This window comes from Vombatus ursinus, unplaced genomic scaffold, assembly GCF_900497805.2.
Source record: "Vombatus ursinus unplaced genomic scaffold, bare-nosed wombat genome assembly UNPS02006779.1, whole genome shotgun sequence".
Classification (NCBI taxonomy): domain Eukaryota; kingdom Metazoa; phylum Chordata; class Mammalia; order Diprotodontia; family Vombatidae; genus Vombatus; species Vombatus ursinus.
In genome coordinates this window covers 24,618,942-24,644,752 of record NW_020946557.1, presented here as the reverse complement: position 1 = coordinate 24,644,752, position 25,811 = coordinate 24,618,942, and the positions used below count along the sequence as shown (strand labels likewise).

The following is a 25,811-nucleotide window of genomic DNA, read 5'->3' as shown; positions in this document are numbered from 1 at the left end:
CCTGTCTACTAAGATATTGAAGTTGATTTTTGGAGTAAAAGATTTCACAGACTATATATACTTCTTATCTGCCTGCAATTTGTAGGAATAAGCAAGAATTTATGGGTATACTTTCAGGTTAAGGGAAGTGACCAAGGTAGGAGCTCTGGAACAACAGCAGATCAGGATCACTGACTTAGTGTTCAGACTCCAGAGACAAAGTAACTGGACCCACAAGCTAGGGTAAACAAACTAAGCACTCAGTTCTTGCCCATGTTACAAGTGAAGAGAATATATTCCAGAGAATTGCAAGACTTGGCCAAGATTGCAGACTTGGCCCCTCTTTCTCCTATATTGACCAACAAAGTCAGGTTGCCCAGGATGGATTGCTGGAACAACCCCAAAGAGGACAATAATTCTAAAAAACTTACATGCAAAGCTTCAATAAAAAATACAGCTTGCCGAGATTGATTAGAATTCCTAAAGAAATGAAAGAATTTTTTTTAACGATAGTATAAATGAAAGGAGAGGAATAGAGAAAAGAATAAGAAAAGAATGGGGAGCCTGGATATTATATTTCAAAAACAGAAAAAAGGTAAATACAAATAATTGGGGGGGGGGGATTTATGAGGATGGAATGTTTGTATTTGAATATGGAGAAACAGGTTATACAAGAATTCCATAAATGTGAAATATCATAAGGATTCATAAGTGTAAAATAAGGTAGAGAACCTGGAAGTGATTTTTGTTATGTTTTGGTTACCTTAAAAGAAAAAAGGAAAGGGGAGGGGGGGAGGCAGGAAACAATACATTAAGGAATAAAAGCAAAGGAATGGGAGTACTTATCTCACATAATGAGAGGGGGAGAGACACAAGTAATAAGTCTATTGAGATGAATGAAAAGCACAAGACAGAGTTTCTGGGTAATTAATCAACTCAATCCTAACTTGGTTATTAATATAATAGAAAAATAATAATTTCTCTCACTATATAAATGAAGAGGTTAGGGGAACAGCCATCACTTTGTTTTCATCTAAACTGTGAAACAATGGTCAAACATACATAAACACACATATACACACACATACACACACACACACACACACACACACACACACACACACACCCCTCAACAGGGAAATAAGAGGAGAGGAGGGAATAAGATAGAGAGCAGATTCAAGGAAGAACGAGTCACAAGCAAAATAAACTCTAAATTCAGAAGGATAATGGTGAAGAGAGGTTTAAAAGAGACAAAGGCTAATAACCAGTGATTGAGATCTAGGTGAAGGGGAAAGAAGAGGGTAGAGGAGGTGGAAGGTGTTTGTAACAAACATAGAACATTGGTGCTAAGCACATTTTCATTCTATGCCCCAATTTTTCTACATAAAAAGGAAGGAGGGAGCAAAGAAAGGGGGGGAAATACGGAAATAGGATAGATAAAATACATAAATTTAAAAGTTTTTGCACAAACAAATCAGTATGGCAAGAAATAGCCAAATATTTGAATCTAAATCACAGGATATACCAAGACGATGAGATGTTTCTATAGATATGATCAAGAAAAAGAAGACCCAAAGCGTAGTTTTCTTTTTAAGACCTTGCAAAGATATCAAAGGCTCTACAAGCACTAGAGTGGTGATAGTCTAAGTAGAGAGAAAGTGGGGAACAAAAAATCTTGGCAGTGAATTTCTTTACTAAAGGTCTTATTTCCAAAATATAGGAATAGATGTACAAGACTCATTCCTCAATTGATAAGTAGTCAAAGGATATGAACAGGCAGTTTTCAATGGAAGAAATCCAAGCTATCTATGGCCATATTAAAAAATGCCCCCAATCATTAACAATTAGAAAAATGCAAATTAAAACAACTCTGAGGTACCACCTCACACCCATCAGACTGGCCTATACAACAAAAACACAAAATGACAAATGCCAGAGGGACTATAGGAAAACAAGCACATTGATGCACTGTTAGAGCTGTGAATTAGTCTAGTAATGTAAAACAGTTTGGAACAATGCCCAAACAGTTACTAAACCATGTATAATCTTTAACCCAACAATACTACCATGAATAAGCCTGGACCCCAACATGTAGGAAAGAGGAAAAGATATACATATAGATGATACAGATATAGATATATATATCAGCTCTTTTGGTAGTAACAAAAACTAGAAACTTGGGAGGTATCCATCAATTAGGTAATGACAACAACTTGTGGTACATAAATGTAATATAATGCTGTTGTGCTACAAGAAATAAAGAAACATGGGAAGGTTTAGAGGGCTGTTTTCCTATTTATTGCCTTTTGTATCAAGGCTAGGTCATATAAGATGCACACACATACACACACACACACACACCCTAGAGGTTCAATTTGGTGAACACTTACACTCCTGCCAAATGATCTTCAAGCCAGGTACCAGTATCAGATTGTGGTGGCATTCAGGGCTCTATTATTATGGCAGAGTTATAATTCTCTGTTTTTAAAACAAAAACAACAAAGCTAGGACTAAGCCTCCAGGAGGAGAGAGAGCCAGAAAGAATTCCTCTTTCAGTTTTTTCCCTAATGAACACCCATATACTTGCTATCTCTGGAATTAATAACAAATAGATTGAACCACATGAGGGAAAACATACTATTTTCTAAGACAGTCCATTCTACTTTTAGACAGCTCTCATTATTAGGAAATTGGAGATAATTTTATATATATATATATATATATGTATGTATATGTATATATGCACACACATACACATATACACACATATGTATTTATTATATATACACATATATGTACATATATGTGTGTGTATACTATAATTATCTCATCCTTATTTTTTTTTGATGAGGTACAGATAGAAACAGTACTATGACAAAATGTTATTCTGCTATCATTCCTTTATATTCAATGTTCTATAGACTGTTGCAGAGATAAATTAATTTCTCTTGATTAACATTGGGATATAAGTTAATCTTCTGTGGCTCACTGAAAGCATTCTTGGTACAAACCCAAGAGCATACCTTATCCTGTTCCCACATAATTTTGATCTCTTTAGTCAGGTTAGTCAAGTATTGGTATTTTGTAAGCTTTTCATTCTGTGTAGCTTAGAGATTATTAGTATTTGTGATGGTGACAGCTATTAAGAATATTGTTTTTAAATTTGTATGAATCAATGTTTATTCCCTTGGCTGTAGTGAGCAATAGTTCCATATGGGTTAATTGATCCATATAGTTCCAATAGTTTATGAGCTGAGTTCTTCAGGGATATTTTAAAGTCTTTATTTTTTTAATGGATTTGTTGTTTGTCAGTCCATGAAAGACTTCTGATGAATATTTCTAGCCATCAGATTATGACTTTCTAAGTATTGAATAGGCATTAAATGTTTGGTGATTGTTGGGCTATAATGATGTGTTGGGCTGTTTCCACTGTTTCCTTGAATAAAATACATCTATCACTAAATCCAGATTCTTTAAGGTAGTTCCTTATGTAGTTTCTGGTAGCAATAAACCAGTTTTGAATTGCCACCATAACATTGCTACATTTACTTCCACAAACAAATCCACATGACTCAGAATTTGTTCAATACTCCTCTGTTGACATATTGATATTGACTGAATTAATGCCAAAGGGCCTTTTGATGACAATCTTGGATCTCAATCACTTAATAGGCTCCATAGAGAGTAAAGCCACTTTCAATTACACTGAACAAATTCAATGATGCATACTTGTAAGCACCTTTCACTATTGTTCAGTAAGTTGATTTGTGCTTATTCCAAAAGCATTTCTTTACATTTCTGATGGGTTTGTCATGTGATTTAAGAAAGTCTTCTTTTCTGGAATGAATATATTTAGTTTCCCATATGGCTTTAGGATGATGGGCCCTATGTTTGGTTGATATTGAATAAGATTTGTTAGGGTACTTTTCAATCTGTTGTAAGGCATTTTAAAATTCTAAAAGTGTGCATTAACACTGGTATCACATACCTGTTAATGGCTTTAAATATGTTCTTGCCATTTAATTTTGATTTCTGAATAGCAATTGTGTTTCTTAATATATGTATAGCCACAATGAACTTCTTGATATATTTTTGCTCAATGTTTTGTTTGTTGTTGGTTGGTTTTGTTTTTTGTTTGTTTGTTTGTTTGTTTGTTTTTCCCTGGAGGAGGCTAAGGCAATTGTAGGAATTGCTTTCATCCATTGGTTCAATATACTCTCTGGATTCAAGTTTTTTAAAATTTTCCATTAATGGCATCACCACCATATTTATCACCCACACTCAAAACTGCAGATTCATCTCTGATCCTTACTTCTACATCACTTTCTATATGCAGTCAGTTTCTATGTCTTATTCTTTTTTCATTCTGAACTTAAGAAATAAAACAAATATTTCTATAACATAGTTAGAATAGGGAAAAAAAGATGATTACACATGAAACTGCAAATCAATTCTGTAAAAGTTGCTATTCTTCTTAAATATAATAGAATTATCATGTAACTTTATTTTTCTTTTCCCTTCCCTCTCTCAGCCCCAGAGATGGCTACTTGACAAATATGTATGTATGGATGTATGGATGTATGTAAAATCATTCTATCAGTTCTTTCTCTGGATGCAGACAGTATCTTCCTTCATATGTCCTTTGTAGTTAATTTGGGTATATGTAATAGTCAAAATGACTTCTACCTCTGCAACATTTTTTACATCCATCACTTTCTCTCTATTTATACTATTACCACTCTAGTGCTTGCAGAGCCTTTGACATCTTTGCAAGGTCTTAAAAAGAAAATTATGCTTTGGGTCTTCTTTTTCTTGATCACATCTATAGAAATATCTCATCTCCTTTCTTTGGTATATCCCGTGATTTACATTCAAATATTTGGCTATTTCTTGCCCCTTTATGACAAACCTTAACACTTTGTATACATAGTAAAAGTCTGCTATTTTAGTCGGACTTTGCAATGAGATCCCTGTAACAAAAACCAATATTCAATATTATCATCTATATTTAGCAACATCAATAGTCACCAGTTTAATATTTTTTATTCTCCTTTAAAAATATGTTAATATCCTTTCATTCAGTTTTTTTCTCATACCCACTGAAAAATTAAAATTAAATTAAATTTTAAAAGACTCTACATAAACAAAACTGAAGGCAAAATTAAAGGGAAAAAAGTTAACTAGGGGGAAAAAATCTCTGCAACAAGTTTCTCTGATAAAGGTCTCATCTCCAAGATATATAGGTAACTGATTCAAATTTATAAGAAAAATATCCATTAATATTATTGTGTCATAAAAAATGTTGAGCAGGCAGACTTCAGAAAAGCCTGGAAAGACTTATATGAACTGATGCTGAGTGCAGTGAGCAGAACCAGGAGAACATTGTACACAGTAACATCAACATTGTGGGATGACCAACTTTGAAAAACTTAGCTCTTCTCAGCAAAGCAATGCTCGAAGGCAATTCCAAAAGACTCATGATGAAAAATGCTATCCTCATCCAGTGAAAGAACTATGGAGTCTGAATGCAGATGGAAGCATACTATGTGTCTTCTTTTTTTCTTTCTCTTGGTTTTTCCCTTGTGTTCTGATTCTTCTTTCACAAAGTGACTAATGTAGAAATATGTTTAATATGATAAAAGTTTATAAACGTGGATGTTCAAAACTATCTTTACATGTAATTGGAAAAAATAAAATACTATTAAGTGGAAAAAATAAAATTTAATTAAATTTTTAAAAAAAGAAAAATATCCATTCCCCAATTGATAAATGGTATAAGGATATGAACAAATAGTTCTAAAGGGTGGAAAAAAATACATTCTCTAGCCATTAAAAAAAACACTAGGCTAAGCATTAATAATAAGAGGAATGTAAAATAAAGCAGTTCTAAGATTCCATCTCACAACCACCAGAGTAGCAAAGATGATAAATAAAGTAAAATGAAAAATGTTGGAGGAACCGTGGGAAAACAGGTACATAGAAGATGAGTAGACCTATGAAAGGGTAAAACCATTCTGGAAAGTAATGTGGAACTGTACACAAAAAGTTACTAAATAATGTGCATCCTTTGACCCAGCTAGAACACAGTTATGCCTATGTCCAAAAGAGATTTAAAAAAAGAGGAAAAAGTCCTATATCTACAAAAATATTCTATTACCTCTTTTTCTGCTGACCAAAAGAAAAAAAAGTAGCTAAGAGGATGTGTAACAATTTAAGAATAGCTAAATAAGTTGTAGTATATGGATATAATGGAATACTATTGTACTGTTATGAAATAAGGAAATAAATGATTTCAAAGAGAGAAAAGATCAAAATTGATATTCAGAATGAAGTCAGCAAAAGCAGAATAATTTATACTATTACATCAATATTATAATAAACAATTTTGAGGACTTTTAAAAAAGAAGCAGAACCAAGAGACCAATGTATACAATAACAACAATACTGGAAAAACAAACAACTTTAAAAGCTGTAAAAATTACAATTGATAGAAAAAGCATTCATGATCCGAGTGGACTGATGATGAACTATACACTCACTATAAGAAAGTCAATGGATTTAGGATGCAAAATGAGGCATAGCTATTTCTGTATGAAGCTATTGAGGGAATGTGTTTTGCTTGACTATACATATTTGTTACAAGAAATTTGTTTTCATTTTCCTTTTTTCGCAATGGGTGGGGAGTAGAAAGGAGATAAAATAGATTTCTATTATTTTTTAAATAGGTGGCAGAAGGATGCTATATATGTGAAATATTGCACACCCCCTTTCAGATGAAGTCACTATATTTTTAGTTTTATTCAACTATTTTACTTTATTATAAGAGACCAGATATAAGTGAGAATAATCTGTAAATGTTTGTAATGTAAAAACAAAGTCCATCAATAAAACAAACAAAAAAAAGTATTACTCCAAAGTCTTATAGGACTCAGCTAGAAAGCCTTCAACCTCCAGAGCACTTCCTATTTTCAACCACTTGTTCATGCTAAGATGTTTGCCTCTAAATTTTCTATTTTTTTTAATTGGAGAAACAATAAGGTTCAGTCAGTATTAAAAGAGCTTAAAAGTTGAAATTATACCTTCTTGAGTCTATGGAATTGTGATGTTAAAAAAAAACAGAATCCAATAGCTAGTTATGTATACCATAAAACATAATTCACAATTAATTGAAGGAGGAAAAACATTTATAAGAAAAATAGCCATTTCCTAATAGATAAAAGGTACAAGGATACGAGCAGACAGTTCTGAAGGGGGGAAAAAAAGACTATCTGTAGCTATATTTTTTTAAAGGCTACAAACCATTACTAATTAAAGAAATACAAATTAAAGCAATTCTAAGATTCCATCACACAGCTTTCAGAGTGGCAAAGATGACAAAAAAGTAAAATGATAAATGTTGGAGGTTCTATGGGAAAACAGGTACATAGAGGGTTGGTAGACCTAAGAAAGAGTACAACCATTCTGGAAAGCAATTAAAGATATTGGCAATATCACTTGTTAGTTGTTATTGTTACTGATTTAAGAAAGTATAAAGCAGATATGAAGAAAGAAACATGTTCTTACTGTTTCCGTATCTCTGGAGTATCATACAGTCCATTGTAATCCAAGTCAAACACAGGCCCACTGACTACATTGACTCCATTCCTTTCTCCAGCATACCTTGGGAGTAGGATATTATGGAAGTAATTCCATATGACTAAACCAAGGAGGGAAAAAAATGTTATTTGGGAAGAACAAGTTAAAATAATGTCATGTGGAAGAAATTTAAATAGTAAGTTTAAAATAGCAACTGTGGCATCTATAAAATAGCATATAAATCATACAAATGGGCATCTAGGTGACACAGTAGATAAAGAGCTGGGCCTGGAGTCAGGGACATGAGCTCATATCTGGCCTCAGACACTTACTAGCTGAGTGACTCTGGGCAAGTCACTTAACCCCGTTGGTCTCATTTTCCTCATCTGTAAAATGAGCTGAAAAAAATAAAAAATAAAAACTTTTGGGGCAGGTAGGTGGTGCAGTGGGTAGATCACCAGCCCTGAAGTCAGGAGGACCTGAGTTCAAATCCGGCCTCAGACCAAACACTTGACACTTACTAGCTCTGTGACCCAGCGTAAGTCACTTAACCCCAAATGCCTAAAATAAAAATAAAAATAAAAATAAAATGAGCTGGAGAAGGAAATGGCAAACCACTCCAGTATCTCTGCCAAGAAATCTTCCCCCAAAAAGGGTCAAAGATTCAGACATGACTGAAACAACTAAAAAAATTATATGTACATGTTGCTCTGTGTGTATTGTATATAAGTATATTGCAAGTGTGTATGTCTATACATGCATACACAGGTATGTGATTGTTGCTGTGTATTTGTTTGTGTATGTGCTCTACTGAGCATAAAAATTAGAGTTACAAGGTATCTTGGTCAAACCTCAATGAGACTACTTCCTCAACAGTAAAATAAGGATGATAAATATCTGTACCACCTGCTGTTCAGAGCTATTGTATGGGTCAACTGGGAATTCATGGTGTTATTTGGAACCATAACACATTACCTAAAGGTAACATTATTATCTCCATGGTGAAACATCTGTGAAACAAATACTTCCCCTGTAATTTGTTCTATAAATCCTCAAGTTCCATTAGTGTGTAAAATAAAGTTTTTCAGGAATATATCTAGCATGTAAAATAAGTTATACTTGTCACTACGGCAAAAGAATTCAAATAATAAAGTTTCTGCTAGGTCATTTTTACCTTGAAAACTCTGGTACATTGGTATTATGTTACTGGTAAGCAAGGCTTCATGATGTCTCTTATTGGTGCCTTTGGTAAGTTCTGCAAATAAGAAAAAAAATAATATGAACATTTTATTAAAAAAGTTCTTTTTAATAATGTTGGAAAGTTCACCTTCTTAGAGATTGGGGCGGGGGGGGATTAAGTTGAATATCATTCTAGACCTACAATGTCTCCTCAGAATAGTATGAAATCTTGGGGAAATTCAATGTTTAAGGATTTTGTTTAGTCACATTCCTTCAAAAAGATAAAATAAAATTACATACTTGTGAATTTTTTAAGGTCTCCCTATTAACGCATTGCTGTTTTGGCAGAAAAAGCAGACACTTTTTAAAGTAAGTGCCAAGTAGGAAGTTTTGTCAATATTTATCAGTAAAAATTACTCCTTTGTTGCATCATCCACATAAATTCATCATATTGACAATCATCCCTCCCTAAACTAAGCTCCATTCTTGAGTGAGAAGACATACAAATAAACTTACCCCTTGGATTTGGAATATTGGAATCTGATTATCCAGAAAAAAAAATTAACTTGGACAGCAAGTTGGCCTTGAGATGCTTAAATGAAGTTGTCCTATATAATTCCAATAATAAACTTTAAGTCTTATAATAATATATGATATATATAGTATAATAAACCTTATAATGCAATTGCCAAATGATGACTTGAGATAAGTTACTCAATTGACTGTAGTGGGGAGTTGCCTCAAACTATGAAAGCCAGTAGGACTAGCAATTTTTACATTTGGCACACCTTAAAAGATGCTTGGCCAGAAGAATATAATATCAAGGATATAATATCATCAATGGAAAACCAATATACTGAAGACTCTTTCTTTTTAATAATTTAATATTTTATTTTTCCCAAATTATATGTAAAAACAATTTTTAACATTCACTTTTTAAAATTTTTGAGTTCCACATTCTTTTCCTCCTTCCCTTCCCTCCCTCACTGAGAAGGCAGGCAATTTGATATAGGTTATGCATATGCAGTCATGCAAAACATATTTCCATGTTAGTCATGCTGTGAAAGAAAACACAGACAAAAAAAGGAAAAATAAATTAAATAAAGAAAAAGCATGCTAAGACTCTTTCCTCTTAAGAAGACTAGTTTACCTTTCTGCTACTGATATTTATAATCACCTTTTAAACACACACAAATACAAAAAAAAATTTAAACATTTCGAAGCTCTCGTGCTTTCTTTCCACCATCTATGGAGCCATCATGGTACAACACAAAAAGCAATGGCTCTACAGTCAGAGAACTTGGGTTTAAATCCCACCTTGAATGCTATTGATCATGGCAAAATAATTTAAGTTCCACAGGCCACCATTTCCTCATCAGTAGAATGAGGAGGTTGAATGAAATGAACTCTCAGTCCTTTCCACTATAGATACAGGTTCTAATCTGAGCTTTTTTCTAATCTTTACACAAGAAAACAGAGGAAACAATCATATCGATGCTATTAGTGTTGTCCTAGCTATTACGTATCAAAATATTTTTTACAGAGTTCAAGTCTTTATTAAATTTTCAAAAATCATAATTCAAACAACTTTTGAGCAAAGAGACTCAAACAACATCATAACATAGTGTGGCTCTAAAAGAAGTTTAAAAAAATTAAGTTATACTTACGTGGAGGGGAGAGGAATCCATAACTTAGCTTTGGGCTATTTTTATAAAATGAACACTTCTGGATGGGACTTGGAGGTATTCGATGATCCTGGTAGAAACAGTTTAAAAAGTCTTCTGCAGAGAAACTGTCCTAAAGAACAAAATAAAATATTCATTTAGGTCTATATTGGTCAGGGGAAAGCAACAAAAGTGCTCTGTGAATGTTATTAAAATAGCAAGCCATAAGAAGGAGCAGTGTGATAGTGAAAAAGAAAAAGGGATTTATTCAGAGTCAGAAGATATTGGGTTCAAATTTTGACTCTGCTGTTCACAATTTCTGTGTGCATGAGTCTCAGCTTCCTTATTTATAAATTGGAGGATTGGACTAGATCAAAGGTTCATAACCTGGAGTCCACAAACTTTTTTAAAAAGTAACTGTATTTCATTATAATTAATTTCCTTTATAAGCCTACATATTTCATTTTCTACATTTAAAAATATCATTCTGAGAAGGGGTCCATAGGTTTCACAAGACTACCAAAGGGGTCCATGACAACAAAAATTAAGAACCCTGGACTAGATAAGCTTAAAGTCCTTTCTAGTACTGAATCCTGTGAACAAACCTAGGAATAAGGAAGGGTAGGGGTGATATTATTTAATCTCTGAATTTCCTTCAGTTTCTAGCTCAATGCCCTGCATATAGAAGATGCTAAATACATTTTAAATAAATTGTATAAAAGAAATATAAAATCAAGACAGTAAGACTTCTTGGTCTGGTCCTCCATAAGACATAAATTTGTATAATTGTTTATGAGGTGAAAGGGTAAAGGTACAAGAAGAAATGTTGGTTTTTTAAAGATATTAAACTATATTCTTTACTTATCCACATTTTTTTCTTTATGGTTTGACTCCCTTGGAGTAAACAAGGAGAAATTAAACATGTTCCCAGTTTCAGGAACAAAATGCATCAAATGAAAGTAGGAAAACTCAGGGGCATAGATTACCATGAAGCTGTACTCCTTTGGTTACAGTACAAAAGGTCAATCAAGTAGAAGCAAAAACTAGTAAAGGTAAGGTATTTCTCTATCCTATCCCACTAAAAGATGGAATGAAAAAATGTTACAGCATATCAAAGTACAAAATGTGTCCTGCAAGGTAATTCAAGATTCTTCAAAACTGCAAAGTATTTTAGGTTCAGTTTAGGAACTAAAAGGAAATCTGTAGTCTACATACCAGATGACGGAGATAAGTAAGAATCATGCAGTCATTTCTAACAGGCATAATTTATCTACAGAGTACATATTATCACATATTCTTATTTCTATGTTTGGACATGCAATACTCATAGTTTCTACAGTATGAGACTGGCTAACATCTTTATTCAAGCTTCTGAAATAAATTTTGATGATTTTGCTCATTGGCTTCCCCTTCAATTCAAGACATGCGAAGTACCAACTACATTCCAAATATTTGGGTAGGTATTAAATACACAATGATTAATGTGATTAGGACTCCATTCTCAAGGAGCTTACATTCTAATTAGAGTTGGGGAAGTATACGATAAGGTTGAAGAAGAGATATAGACAAAATACTGTGAGAATTTGAGGAGGGAAAGGCCATTTTTACCAGGAGGGGTCAAGAAAGGCTTTATGGACAAAGTGATAGGTCTGACTTGGCAACTGGAGGAGAGAGATTTTGAGAAAAAGATATCTTTCTGTCTTGATATTCTCTTCTCTCTAGGTCTTCAGGATACTGTTCTCTGCTGTTTTTCTTCCTACCTCTCTGACTTTTCCTTCTGTCTTCTTTGCTAGATACTTCTCCAGATCACATCCTCTCACCATATGTCCTTAAGGGTTCTGTCCTAGGCTATCTTCTCTTCTTGTATACTATTTCACTAAGTGATCTCATCAGTTCCCATGGATTTAATTACTGTCCTGATGCTTCTCAAATCTACTTTTTGTGCCCCAATCATTCTATTGACTTCCAGTCTTGCATCCCCAATTGCTTTTCAGACATCACAAAGTGGATGTCTAGTAGACATGTTAAACTCAATATGTCCAAAACAGAATTCATTCTTTCCCCCTAAACCCTCTCCATCCCTACCTTACTTTTAACTGTAAAAAGTAATACCATCGTTCCAGTCTCTTAGGCTCACAACCTAGGAGTTATCCTCGTTCACTATCTCTCATCTGCATATCCAATCTGATACCAAGGTCTCCTGATTTCCATCTCTCAAATATGCCCCCTTCTCTACTCTGACACTGCTACTCTCCTGGTACAGACCCTCATCACTTTACACCTGAATTATTGAAACAGCTTGCTGGTGACTCTGCCTGCCTCAAATGCCACCCCCACTCCAATACTTCCTCCATTCAGCCACTAAAATGATTTTCCTAAAATGTAGATCCATTTGTGCAACACACACACACACACACACACACACAATATACTCCAGTAACTTTCTATTGCCTCCAGGAACAAATACAAAAATGCTCTGCTCTGTTTGACATTCAAAGCCGTTCATAACCTAGTTCCCTCTTGCCATTCCAGTCTTCTTATAACTTACTCCCCAATACATATTCTTCAATACAGTGACACTGGCTTTCTGGCTATTCTACAAACAAGACACTCTATCTCTTGGCTCTGGGCATTCTCTCTGGCCATCCTCAATGTCTGGAATGCTCTTCCTCCTTTGCTCTAACTGTTGACTGCCTGGCTTCCTTTCAGTCCCACCTAAAATCCCACCTGCTACAAGAAGTCTTACCCAACCCCTCTTAATTCCCTCTGTTAATTATTTCCTATTTATCCTGTATGGTATATGTCTTTACATATACACACACACACACACACATTTGCATATTGTTTCCCCCATTAGACTGTAAACTCCTTGAGGGCAGAGACTTTTTTTCCTCTTTTTGTATCCCCAGCATTTAGCACAGTACCTGGTATACAGTAAGCACTTACAAATGTTTAAAAATTAATTTGTTGATGGAAAAGTATAACACAGAGATGGAAGAGGAGAGGATGAGAATGGAAAACATCAATCTAAGCTGTAACATAGAATATGTGAAGGAGGACATAGAGTTGCAAATGGAAAGTTGTTCCAGATTATGAAGGGCCTTGAATGTCAAGTCCACAGACACATACTTTATTAGTCAATTTATTAACAGCTCTCCGAAGATTTATTTGCAGATAAGTGGCAGTGACAGTGACAGAAGTACATATGAATTAAAAAGATTAATTGGATAATAGCATGGAAGACAAACTGGAGAGGGGACAGACAAACAAAGGAAGACATATTAGTAGGTTAATAATCTAGGTAAGAAAAGATGAGGGCTTTATCTAGGATGATTGCAAAAGAAATGAAGGGAAGGGTCTAGATGCAAGAGATATTAAGGATGTACAAACAGCTTTATTTAACAACTGAGTAGATATACATGGTGAAGTGACAGCCAGATATTAGACTCTAATAACTAATTGCTGAATGAATAAATGAGTGAAAAGATTATAATCCAGGCAAATTCTTGGTGATCATTTGCAGATGAACAAATTTCCCTGAATCGATTCTATAGGTAGCAATCAGTAAAAAGGCAATTATAGAATGTGAGAACTAAAAGGAACCTTGGAAATTATCTAAACCAACTGCCTAGTTTGAGAGATGAGAAAACTGAGGTTAAATTGCTTTAACAAGGTCAAAGAGCCAGTTAAAAGCAAAGCCACATCTAGTCTCAAAGAATGGTAGAATTCAGAGACTTTTAGAGAGCTTGCCTACCTTCTTCATTTTCTAGATATGGAAGCAAAGACCCTGAGAAGTTATTCAATTGGCCCAAAATCAGGCTGTGGAGAGAGGTGCTGAGACTGCAATCTAAGTCTCTTGGGTCTCAGTCCAATCTCTCTATTACAAGTCTTTGGTTATAAACCAAGATTGACCATGAACAAATACTTCCTTATTATTTTGCCTAATTATGACCATTTAAAATGTCTTTGAGGAGGGGTACGCCACAGTTACATATACTTGCATTTTTGCCAACATTGTAGGAACTCCAGAGCGGCATCGTGATATCACGGCTGTATGCATTTACAAACTGGTGTTGGTAAAGAAGACAAAAAGTACTGTTCTTCTGAAGTACCCTGGGCCTTCCATAGGGTAGGATGCTACGCTTGATCATCTTTTCTAAAATTTTAAGAGAAGGAAAATAAAACAGGATCTAGAGGAAAAAGTTACTATTTTAATCCATTCAGCATATCTGCAAAAAGTTTATCCCAAATTGGAAGTCAGCCTTAATGCTCTAAATCTATTTGCAAATAGGAAAATCTTAAGATTTAAAAGAGAGAGATCATTGTAGCTTGTTCCTATGAGCAGACAAAGGAAAAACAAGAACAGAAAACTACTGTAAAAATCACTTGGGAAATCACAAGTTCTCTAGCATCACCAATTAAGGCCACTTCAAATTGGGTTTATGAAATTTTCTAAATCCCTTTGATCTTTATTATTAAGTGTCAATTGTCTTTATTAGTGATTCTTTCTAGATTTCTGAAAGTGAACCAGGTTTGTTTGTTTTTAGGACAATCAAATTGTACAGCATATAGGTTAGCAATTGTGAAACTAAAATTAAAGAATTGCAGTATCTTAGATTTGGCAGAGATCTTGAAGATTGCTTAACCCAACCTGTAAATGAGAAGAAACCTCCTTTACAATTTCCCCAATTACTGTAGTGGTCATTCAGATTCAGCTGAAAGATTTCATCAGTAGTAAGTAACTTTCCCCACTGAGAAAGTCAATTTTACTTTCAGGCATCTCTCTTACAATTTTTTTTTTCCTTAGATGGGAACAAAACAAAAAAACTGCCTTCTATTCAACTCAGAGTTTTACCCTCTGAGGCCAAGCAAAACAAGTTTAATCTTTCAAATATATGGCAGCCTTTCAAAAATTTGGACAGTTATACTATCATCCTAATTCCTCTCTGCTTTAGATTAAACATGCCTACTTCCTTCAACTAATCCTTGTACGGAGTGATTTCCAGTCCTCACTATCCTGGTTATTCTCCTTCAGACATATGCTAGCTTATTGATGCCCTTCCTAAAATACAGCCCTCAGACACAGACACAATACTCTGGACGTAGCCTGATCAAGGCAAAGCACATGGGGAAAATAATTTCCCTCTCTCTGGACACTATTTCTTCAACACTTCAAGGATCCCTGATTTTGTCTGAATGGAGATTCCATCTAATACTGCATCTTATGATCCCTTTCTGGCTTAATAGATGATCTTTGAGGATGTCTGTGAGCAAAACAAACAAAAATATATATCACCCTGTAAGTAGCCTCTCTGAATTTAGGTAGACTGGTCTTTGGACAGCTGACCAAAATTTATATCATTGGGACTATAACTTAGTTTGTTTTGTTTTTTTTAGCTTGGTAGACCATATTAGTTTTGCATTCCACTGACATAGGTTTTGAGATGACTCTCACCTCCTCATCATAATGAGGTATTAGAGAAAGATACATAGTAGCTATGGGACCCTGAGTAAGTCATTTAAACTCTATGTGTCTTAGGCAACTTTCTAACTATAAGTTACAGAAAACATACCAACCTGCAGTAGTATAAGCATATAGTTTCTTTGTCTTGGAGTTCCCTATGTCAATGAAATAAAAGGTCCAGTCGCAATCCTTATACCTAATATAGGCTAAACGTATATCTACTTTCTTAACTTCCAATTCATATTATTGATTTCGTTGTGCCAAGTTACACTGTTGACTCATTGAAATTGTTATTCACTAAAATGATATAATGCAGCTAGGTAGTACAATGTTGAACCTGAAGTCAGGGAGACAAGTTCAAATGTGGCCTCAGACATTTACTATCTGTGGGAGTCTGGGCAAGTCACTTAACTTCTGTTGTAATCAGTCTTCTCAACTGTAAAATGGGGATAACAATAGCATCTACCTCTCAGGATTGTTGTGAGGATCAAATGAGATAATGTTTGTAAAAAGCACTTAGCACAGTGCCTCACACATAGTAAGCACTATAAAAATGGTTATTCTCTTCCCTCTCCCTTTCCCTTGTCTGTCTCACTTTCCTCATCTGTAAAATATTATAATACTTGTAAGGATTAAATGAGATAATATTTGTAAAATGTGTTTTGCAAACTTTAAAGAGCTACATAAATGCAAGCTATTGTTATTATTAAAACCCTGTGTCTTTTTCACATCATTGTGCAGCTATGTCTTACTGATCCAGCACTCATGCAATTGACTTCTGAACCAATATAGGACTTTACATTTATTTATCCCTATTGATTTTCACTTAACTCAATTCAGCCAAGATTTCTGGTCAGATTTTAAAGATCTTTTTAGATCTTGATTCTATCATCTAGCACATTAGGAATACAAGTCAAATTTCATAGGCCACATAACTATTCTACTCAAAATATTATCTTCTGAAAAACATAGCTATGTGAAAAAAAACTGAAGCAATAAATCTCTGTACAAGAAACTCAGACAATGTCATGTTTAGGGTTGAAAATTCAGTAGCCCTAATTTTCTGCAGAATTTTGCAAGAGCCGCTTCCTTAATGATTTTAGGCTGTATCTAAAAGACGCCAATTGCACAGATGAAAATAGAAAACAATCATTTTAATATTCCTAATTTTTATTCAGATGTTTAATCAGCCCAACTTTAGGTACAGTGAATGACTTTAATGTGGCCCCTGGTGCCTAGCACAGCATCCCATGGATACAGGAGTCTCAGTAGAAGCTACTGATGGCAATGTTAAATCATCATCTGAGGCTCTATTATTAAATATCACTCAAACCTTCAAAACATCTTCCTTGTGGTCATAAAGAGTGATTCAGCTCCACAAAATATGATATTGCTCACTATTTCCAGTGTAAATACTACTGCCCCCCTTGTGACTAACAGTCTAGACTGTCTAAAACAAAGAGATCTCTGTGTTTCACCAGGTAGGTACATTAATAGTAGAAGTTCCTTTCTGGGAATTTTCTACAAGAAACTTCTATGTTTCTTATGCCACTAATGAAAAATTCACTTCTGCACTTCTTCTGGCTTTACATAAAAATAAGACTGCCTTACCTTCTTCTATGGTCATATTTAATTCTGATTGAAAATCCATTGTGGATGAAACCTAAAATGTTTGAAAAATTAAAAAAGGAATTCATGTGAATTTGTAAGATTATCATTGTTTATGTCTTTAATATAGGAACTGGATACCATAATTAACAAATATTGATCCTGTATAAATTTGAAATGTTGAAAATCTTATGTGGGAGAATGCTATTGTTAATTATCATAATTCCATAAAAATTTCAGCATTATGTTTTTAGGATAAATGTAACATTTGAAATACATAAATTGAAAACTAGTCATTTCATGCCACCTCTATTTCCACCACCTTCCTACAATCTTAATCGGACCAGAGACTAACAGGAAAGAAAAAGAAAGAAAGAAAAAAAGGAAGAAAGGAAGGAAGGAAGAAAGGAAGGAAAGAAGGAAAGAAGGAAGGAAGGGAAAAAGGCAGAAAGAAAAATAAAAAGAAAGAAACTAGCCTCTAAAATATCTTTATGGATGATTATTCCATGTGTTTGGCAATATTCCACCACAAATTTATCACCTGTGCTGGCTCTTAGATATGTAGTGGGAGGCAAATATAGTCAAGCTAAATTTTTCAGCAAAGAAGTAACCCATTTTGTTCTCCCTCTACCTAGAGGACATAAATGACACCACAGAAAATAAAAATCATGCTTAATTTAAATTCAATGTCCCATGTTTTCCTTTTCTCTCTATCTCTGTCTTTCTGTCTCTGTCTCTGTTTCTTTCATCTTTCTCTCCCTCAATAATAGCAGACAATACAACATACTCTACTGACGATAGCAGACAATACAACAATGACTCAACTTCTCTGCCTCACCTTAATCACAATAGAGCAAACCACTGACAAAACACAAAAGTCAAAGTGAAAAACTGAGAAGTCAACCCCAAAAACTAAAACAAAAATACCCAAATATTCCAAGGATGAAAAAACTATCTCCTACAGCAACAAATTTTTATTTCATCATCAAACATTCATCAAATGTCTTCTATACTATAACAGGCACTGCAAAATTACAACACTCAAATGAGTATCATTTATCAAATCAGTCTCCTTACCGAGTCACACGAGCAGCCAAGGTTCTCTCTTGTTTTCTTCGTGAAAGGGCATTTTGCTAGATGGCTTACTTCTTTGGGATGCTCTGGTATGTGAACAGGTTTCTTTAGAAGATGGTTAAGACTTCCATGAGTCCCATTATTTGAAGCTGGCTTCAAATTCAATAGATCTACAATGAGTCAAAGAATGGTGGAAAATTATTTGAAAGAACTTAAATTCAATATAAAAAAGATAGAAAATGATAGATATTTCTTAAATGGCATTATTATTTTTTTTGAGACTGGGCTGCCCTCTCTCACCCATCCTGGAAATGTGACCACTCACAGGTCTGATCCCACTACTGGATGGCACAAGAACTATGACCTGCTCCATTTCTGACCAGGGTTAGTTTGTTTCTCCATAGACAATGTGATAGTCCCCTGCTTCTGGGTGCTCACAATTTTGGTGGTATGGCTAAGCCTACTGCAGCTTAGAACATCTGAGTTCCAACCATCCACTAACCTCAGCATCCTAAATAGCAGGGATTACAAGCTTGTGTCACTATGCCCAGTGATTTTATTATATTCTTAAAACTAAATGTACATAGGCATTTATAAGGAAGAAAAATTAAGTGATTTATACTGCTTTCATTTATTTCAGACTGGGTTTTGACTATACTGTTTTTATTTGAAATTTGAAGAGACTTGACACACCATACTAATTTATAAAATTTTCTGTGGAAAACAATTTGGACCACTAAAGTGATTATACATTAGGAACATTTCAGATTTTCCAAATGCCAGATTATAGAAACATTAAGAAACATTTACAAATATAACTGAGTATATCATAAAAGGTTTGATTCATATATAGTGCCAGGCTGAGCCTGGGATATTCTAAAAGGGAACTTCTTTATTCATCCATTCCTGCCATTACTGCAACCTCATTCTTCTGGGATAGTAATGGGTACTGCCTATTCCTACCCATTTCATCCTCCTGTCAGGGCCAATGGTCTCCCTTCTTAGGTCTCTATTACTATACCCTCTTCACTTTCTTACAATTTCTCTTTCATTGGCATCATTGATGCTTCTTTCTATTGCTTCTCCTTGTACCTATAAAACTGCTCCTTCTAAGACTCTTTTCCTGGATTATCATCTTCATCTATCACATTAAGTATGCTTATCACACAAGACCCTTTTCGAGTCCATTTTTTCTTCTCTCTCTACTCTCTCTCCCTTGGTGTTCTCATCAGTACTATTCCCCATGCTTATTATCATCTCCATGCAGATGATTTCCAGCTCTACATACCCAGCCTTCACCTGTCTCCTGAGCTCTAGTACTACATCAACAACTGCCTACTAAACATCTCTACCTGGATATCCTATAAACATCTCAAACTCAAAGTTCACCCAGACTTCATTCCTTCTCCAAAATTCCCCATTTCTGTTAATGATAACAACCATCTTTCCTCCAATCCAGGTTTGAAACCTTTGAGCCAACCTTCCGTTCTGCTCAATGCACATATGTAATCAGATTCCCAAGTCTTGTTAATCCTATCTCAATGACATCTCTTATATCCATCCTCTTCTCTCCTTACAAAGCCTCTACATTAATTCAAGCCATGATCTGGGTAGTTTCTTGATGTAGAATCAGAGAACTTAGGTTCAAATCCCACTTCTGCCATTTACTACTTCTATGAACTTGAGTATATCAGGCAAAAGACAACAGCACAGTATAGTGGATCAAGCACTAAACTTGGAGTCAGGAAGACTCCAATAATTTTGTACAAGTGGACCCCTTTATCTGGGACTAAACAAATCCCCCTTCACATACTTACTAGCTGTGTGGCATTGGGCAATCCACTTAACTTCTCTAGACCTCAGGTTCCTCATCTGTAAAATGAGGGAGTTGGATTTGGTGACCATTAAGGTCCTTTTCAGGTATAAATCTATGCTTCTATGTTTCTATGATCTCTCTGTATCTCAGTTTTCTCATGTGTAAAATGAGGCACTCGAACTAAATAATCTTTAAGGCCTTTTCAAGGTCTAAAATTTATGATGCCTCATCATTTGTCACCTGGATTATGACAATATGCTAACTGGTTTCCCTAGCCTCAAATCTCTTGCCTACCTAATTCATCTTCCAATTAGCTACTAAATCAATATGCCTAAAGCTCAGATGTGAACATGTTAAACCCCTCCCTTCTCAAAAATCTTTGATGGGTATCTTTTTTCTAGGCTTTTACTTAAAGCTTCCAGCATGCTGGCTCCTGCCAACTTTTTCAATGTTATTTCACATTACTCTGATTTTCACAAAGACTCATTTTTTCCCCAAACATGGCATTCCATGTCCCACCTCTTTAATTTTGTACAAGTGGACCCCTTTATCTGGGACTAAACAAATATTTGTCAATAGAGTGAGTAGAGAAAAAAGGCAAAAATATTAAAGATTATTCCAAAATCATATATATTATACCACTCTATATGTATCCATAGGATAGTTTAGTAGCTATGCTCTCATTCCACATAAATTCTCAGAAATCATGAATCAGTTTGTACTCACCACACATTAAGTTATAAAGTTCAATGTTTTCAAAGGGTTCAACTTTAGTATTATGCTTGAATGCAGGTCCATAGCCAATGAAGAGGGCCTATGGTTTGACCAAAAAGATAAGCATTTAGTGTCAAAATACATTGAGATATGCCTAAAGAGCTTTCATCTATAGAATTTTAATTTAATAATTTATCTGTATAGTCTTAGGGGAAGATTAGAAGGAAAATGTCAATCGGTCAATATTGTTTATTATTAATAATAATGATACTTTATATTGATGTTTAATATAAACTATCCTCTGAGGTAGGCAAGGGAAACATTATTATTGCCTTAATAGATGGAGAAACTAAGGTTCACAAAGCTTAAATGATTTGCTAAATGTTAATTAATCAAGCATTATTAAGTACCCACCATATACCAGGTACTATGTAGGTAATAAAGATACAAAGACCAAAATGAAACAATCTCTGCCTTCAAGGAACATATATTCTTTAAGGGAGGACAAGAGGTATACCTATATAAGTATGTGAGAAATTTATACAAAAGAAATACAAAGTGATTTGAGGGACAGGAGGCACTAACAGCTGAAGCATCAGGACAAGCTTCATGTAGAAATTAGCACTAGAACCTGAGAGTTTCCAAGGAAGATAGGAATTCAAAGAAATGGAAATGAGGAGGGAGTATATTACAAGTATGGAGAGCAATACAAAGGCACGAAGATGGGAGATAGAATATCACCTGTAAGGAAAAGCAATAAGGCCAGTTTGATTCAACCAAAGAGTAAGTGAAGGGGAGCAATGTATAGTAAGGATGGAATCAGACTGTAAAGGGTTATAAATATTCAAGAGGGAAGTTTGCATTTGACTCTAGAAGTAATAGGGAGTCACTGGTCTTTGCTGAGTAAGGGAATGAAATGGCAAGCCTTTACTTAAATCTCTTTAGCTGTTATGTGGTATACAGAATGGAGTGGGGAGAAACTTAAGTCAAGAAGACCAATTAAAAAGGTATCACAATGGCCCAAGCAAGAAGTGATAAATGTTTAAGCTAGGGAGGCACAACAGAGATATTTAAATTTTCAGTGCAAGTATTTACATCTTGGAGGTCAACAAAAGCTACAAACCGGACATTTTGTGTATGGTTGATTGTTCAAATTTAAGAAAGTGATTGAAAAAATGCTAATATTATTAACTGACTTTATCGGATTATATAATTATATAACATTATAATGTATTATAGAATAGAATTATGTATTAACTAATTACATTATATACTAACAAGCTAATTAACTAATATGTTAAATAATGTTGCTTATTAATATCAATATCACTATCATAATACTAATATCACATTCTCACTATTTTATATTAATAAGAAATAATTATATGGTGTTTATGATAAAATTATATTGCCAAGTAAAATACTGATATTAATTATTTTAATAACTTAATATGCAAGAATATATATTGTTAATGACTTGCATGGTAAGTTAACTATTTATTAAATTATTTGATTATTAAATATTGTAATTTATTATTTATTTTATTAATATGCTTATATTTCATCATATAATATACATTCTATATAGTTGTGTTATTGTTATTATCCTCTGATATAAAGTAGATTAAACTGGAAAGTATATCAAGCATACTTTTTTTTTTGCCTAGAGAGCTGGTTGTTAAACATTTACCAGCAAACCTTTGGTGGTGATCATATGAGTAGAAAGGAGGGGACAGATGTGAAAAGCGTTGTGGAGGTTTAATTGACAATACTTGGCAAATTATTGAATTGGGGGGAGAGGAATAGTTAGAAGTTTTGAGTGAAAGTGAGAATAGGGAGTAGAGGATCACTCCTTAGATGCAAACTTAGGTAACTGGAAGACTGGAGATGCCTTTTCCAGAAACAGCAAAGTTAAGTGAGTGGCACAGTCAGAATGAGAACACCAGTACTTTTAACAAGCACCTTATAAACATCATTCATTTGATCTTCACAACAACTTCATGAGAGTAGTAGTAGCATTATCCCTATTTTTCCAAAAAACAAGATAGAAGTTTAAAAATGTTGAGCAATTTGCCCATGGTCCTGTACAACTAATAAATGAAGCAAGCAAGATTTTAAAATTTTAATAGAGGTATGCTTCACTTTAGACACCTCCTGAAAAGTCACATGTAAATCAATTTATAGTAACTCAAATCATTTTAAGTGCATAAGAGGAACTTATTTTTTTAAGGATCTTAAGAAATTCTTTTGCAAAACACAGAATCATTCTATATTTTGTTTTGTGAATTTGGATTTTTACATATCAGACTTTTTAAAATTGGGATATATGTTTGCAGTTATTCATCAAACAATCTTTTCGGAAAGACAATAAGGTATAATATTCCACTTACTTGCATATTTGAGAATATATTATCTGAGCCATGGAATCCAGATCCACAATATTTTCTTTCTGCTGGATTCCTAATTTTGACATAGACACACCAGTTAATATAATGTATTGACATTTTATAACTAGAATGAGATTTTTATATTTATTGTGCCTGGCATAGAGTGGCTGCTTAATAAATGCTTGACTGGCTGATTGATGTAAAAATAAGAACCTAATATGAAGACACAAGATTGATGAACTAACTTAAAAAAAAAACTACTGTACAAGTTTCATTTACCCTTTCTATACCATCTTATAAATTAAATGAGAAAAGTTATTTCCTTTTGTCTTCCTGTTTTCCTGTCCTTCCTTCCTCTTTGTCCTCTTTCCCAAAAATTTAGTATTATATTAATAGGCAAGATACTCAGTAAAATACCATTACTTGACTCCTAGCTCATCATTTAAATTCAACCTGTGTCGAGAAGATGGACACACACAGCATCCACTCTTTACTTGGTGACCATTACACAATTTGATCATTTAGGTCTTGGTTTATCAAAAATGTTACTTAACTGGTTCATAATTTTCATTGAGTGACCCAGGTGCACAGAGCCCTATTAAAGTGCTCTGATGTGAGGTATAAAACAGTTGGTACAATCCTGCCCCTCATGAAGTTTACAGCCCAGTAGCATGTACTTGAAACTACTTGCAAAGCAATGTTTATGAAATAGAAATTAACAAAATACAAAAGTGGAATTTAAATGCTAAGAAAATTCCAAATAACAGGGTAAGAAGATATTGGCGAAGTTAAGCAGGTGACAATCCGCTTTCATATTAACTTTCCAAGAATTCATTGTTTCTTAAGGTAACAGAATATCATTATAAACATCTGTATTTTGAATATCCTGCTAACACATGATTAACTGGCTTCCCTATCTCTTCTCCATCTCTTCTCCATGTTCTCTTCTTGCTCCGCAAACACATATCTTTTCATAATTTTCCTTTAATAACCAGAACCCTAGTAACTGTTTTGACTATACCTGCTTCCATCAGTCCTGCTGATTTTTACTTTGCAGTGTGTCTCTCATCCACTCTTTATTTTTATTTCTATAGCCACAATCTTAATCTAGATCTTGTTACCTGACCAGCCTCCTTCTGGACTCCCTGTTTTTATTTTCTCTTCCCTTGGGTTCAAACTTTGCCTTAAAACACTTACAAGTTCCATAATTCTGACCAAGTCACTTAACTTACTCAGGCTCAGTGACCTCTTCTATAAAATTAGGAATAGAACCTATCTCATAACGATATTATGAGTATAAAATGAGATAAAATGTAAAGAAATTTGCAAACTTCAAAGCACTATGTAAATGGTAGCTATTATTAATGTAATTAAACTGTTATTATTACTAGCTACTACTAGCTGTGTGACCCTGAGAAAGTCATTTAACCTCTCTCAGTCTCAGTTTCCTAATTTGTAAAATGGGACTAATAATAACACCTACTTCTCAGGACTATTGTCCTGTGATTAAACAAGATAATACACATAAAGTTCTTTATACACCTTAATGCACTTTCACTATTATTCTAATACAATCTATCCTCACATAATCTGCCAAACACTATTTATAATTTTATTTACTTACTTCACAGAAAGTATTAAAGAAAAGACAAAGGCAGGACTTACATTGCAAGCTGCCATTGAGGATCTAAGTAGAATGTCAAGGGCTCAATTCTATCACTCTTCGCAAAATGTAATCTCTTGGGTAAAAATTGTTTCAAATAAGGTTTGAAGTGCTGATCTGGTTCCCTGCACTGAAATCACAATTTTAATTTAAAGTAAGTTGAATTATTATTTTCATGTTTTCCAAGACGTGTTCCATTAAAGTCCAGCTTTATTCCCTCATTATGGCACACAAGTTATCTTTGAAGGTTATGCCAGCAGATTAAAACACTCTGGAGCTCATCATAAAATGTTAGTAAGCATATGCATATAAGCTTGAAGATGTAATACAGATGTTCTGTCTGAGGACCAGCCTCGCCTAATTTGGAGAAGTTCACAATCAAGAAGGTTGGCACACACTCAGAATGACCACACACTAAAGCATAAAGGGAATCACATTGGTGAAAGTAATACTGATTCCAGTGAAAAAAACCTTCAAATGAGTAGGCTCACCACGAAATGACTTTTAAAATCATGATGAAAATGTTTCCTGCTAGCAAATATTGTTTTGTTTTGTTTTGTTTTACCAATTTGCATAATGAAATAGAACCATAAAAATAAACCAGAATCTAGTTCTCAGGACTTATCTAAGTCCAATATCAGAGCTGGCTAAAATGTTCTAGGTGGGACAAATTTAATGTCATTAAATA

General features: G+C 34.1%; 1 protein-coding gene across 2 annotated transcripts in view; it reads right to left on the bottom strand.

Annotated features, from left to right (window-relative positions):
• Positions 1-25,811, bottom strand: part of ENPP1 (ectonucleotide pyrophosphatase/phosphodiesterase 1) — a 107,717-nt gene that overhangs the window by 9,561 nt on the left and 72,345 nt on the right. The window contains exons 15-23 of one of the 2 annotated variants that reach the window (XM_027848597.1): positions 25,126-25,253; positions 23,464-23,533; positions 21,086-21,173; positions 18,547-18,713; positions 17,473-17,524; positions 14,399-14,553; positions 10,401-10,530; positions 8,729-8,809; positions 7,543-7,675 (exon numbers count right to left, since the gene is read on the bottom strand). In XM_027848597.1, coding sequence (XP_027704398.1) covers positions 7,543-7,675; positions 8,729-8,809; positions 10,401-10,530; positions 14,399-14,553; positions 17,473-17,524; positions 18,547-18,713; positions 21,086-21,173; positions 23,464-23,533; positions 25,126-25,253 — 1,004 coding nt within the window. The remainder of the gene's footprint in view (positions 1-7,542; positions 7,676-8,728; positions 8,810-10,400; positions 10,531-14,398; positions 14,554-17,472; positions 17,525-18,546; positions 18,714-21,085; positions 21,174-23,463; positions 23,534-25,125; positions 25,254-25,811) is intronic. The other variant, XM_027848598.1, reaches the window with a different exon arrangement.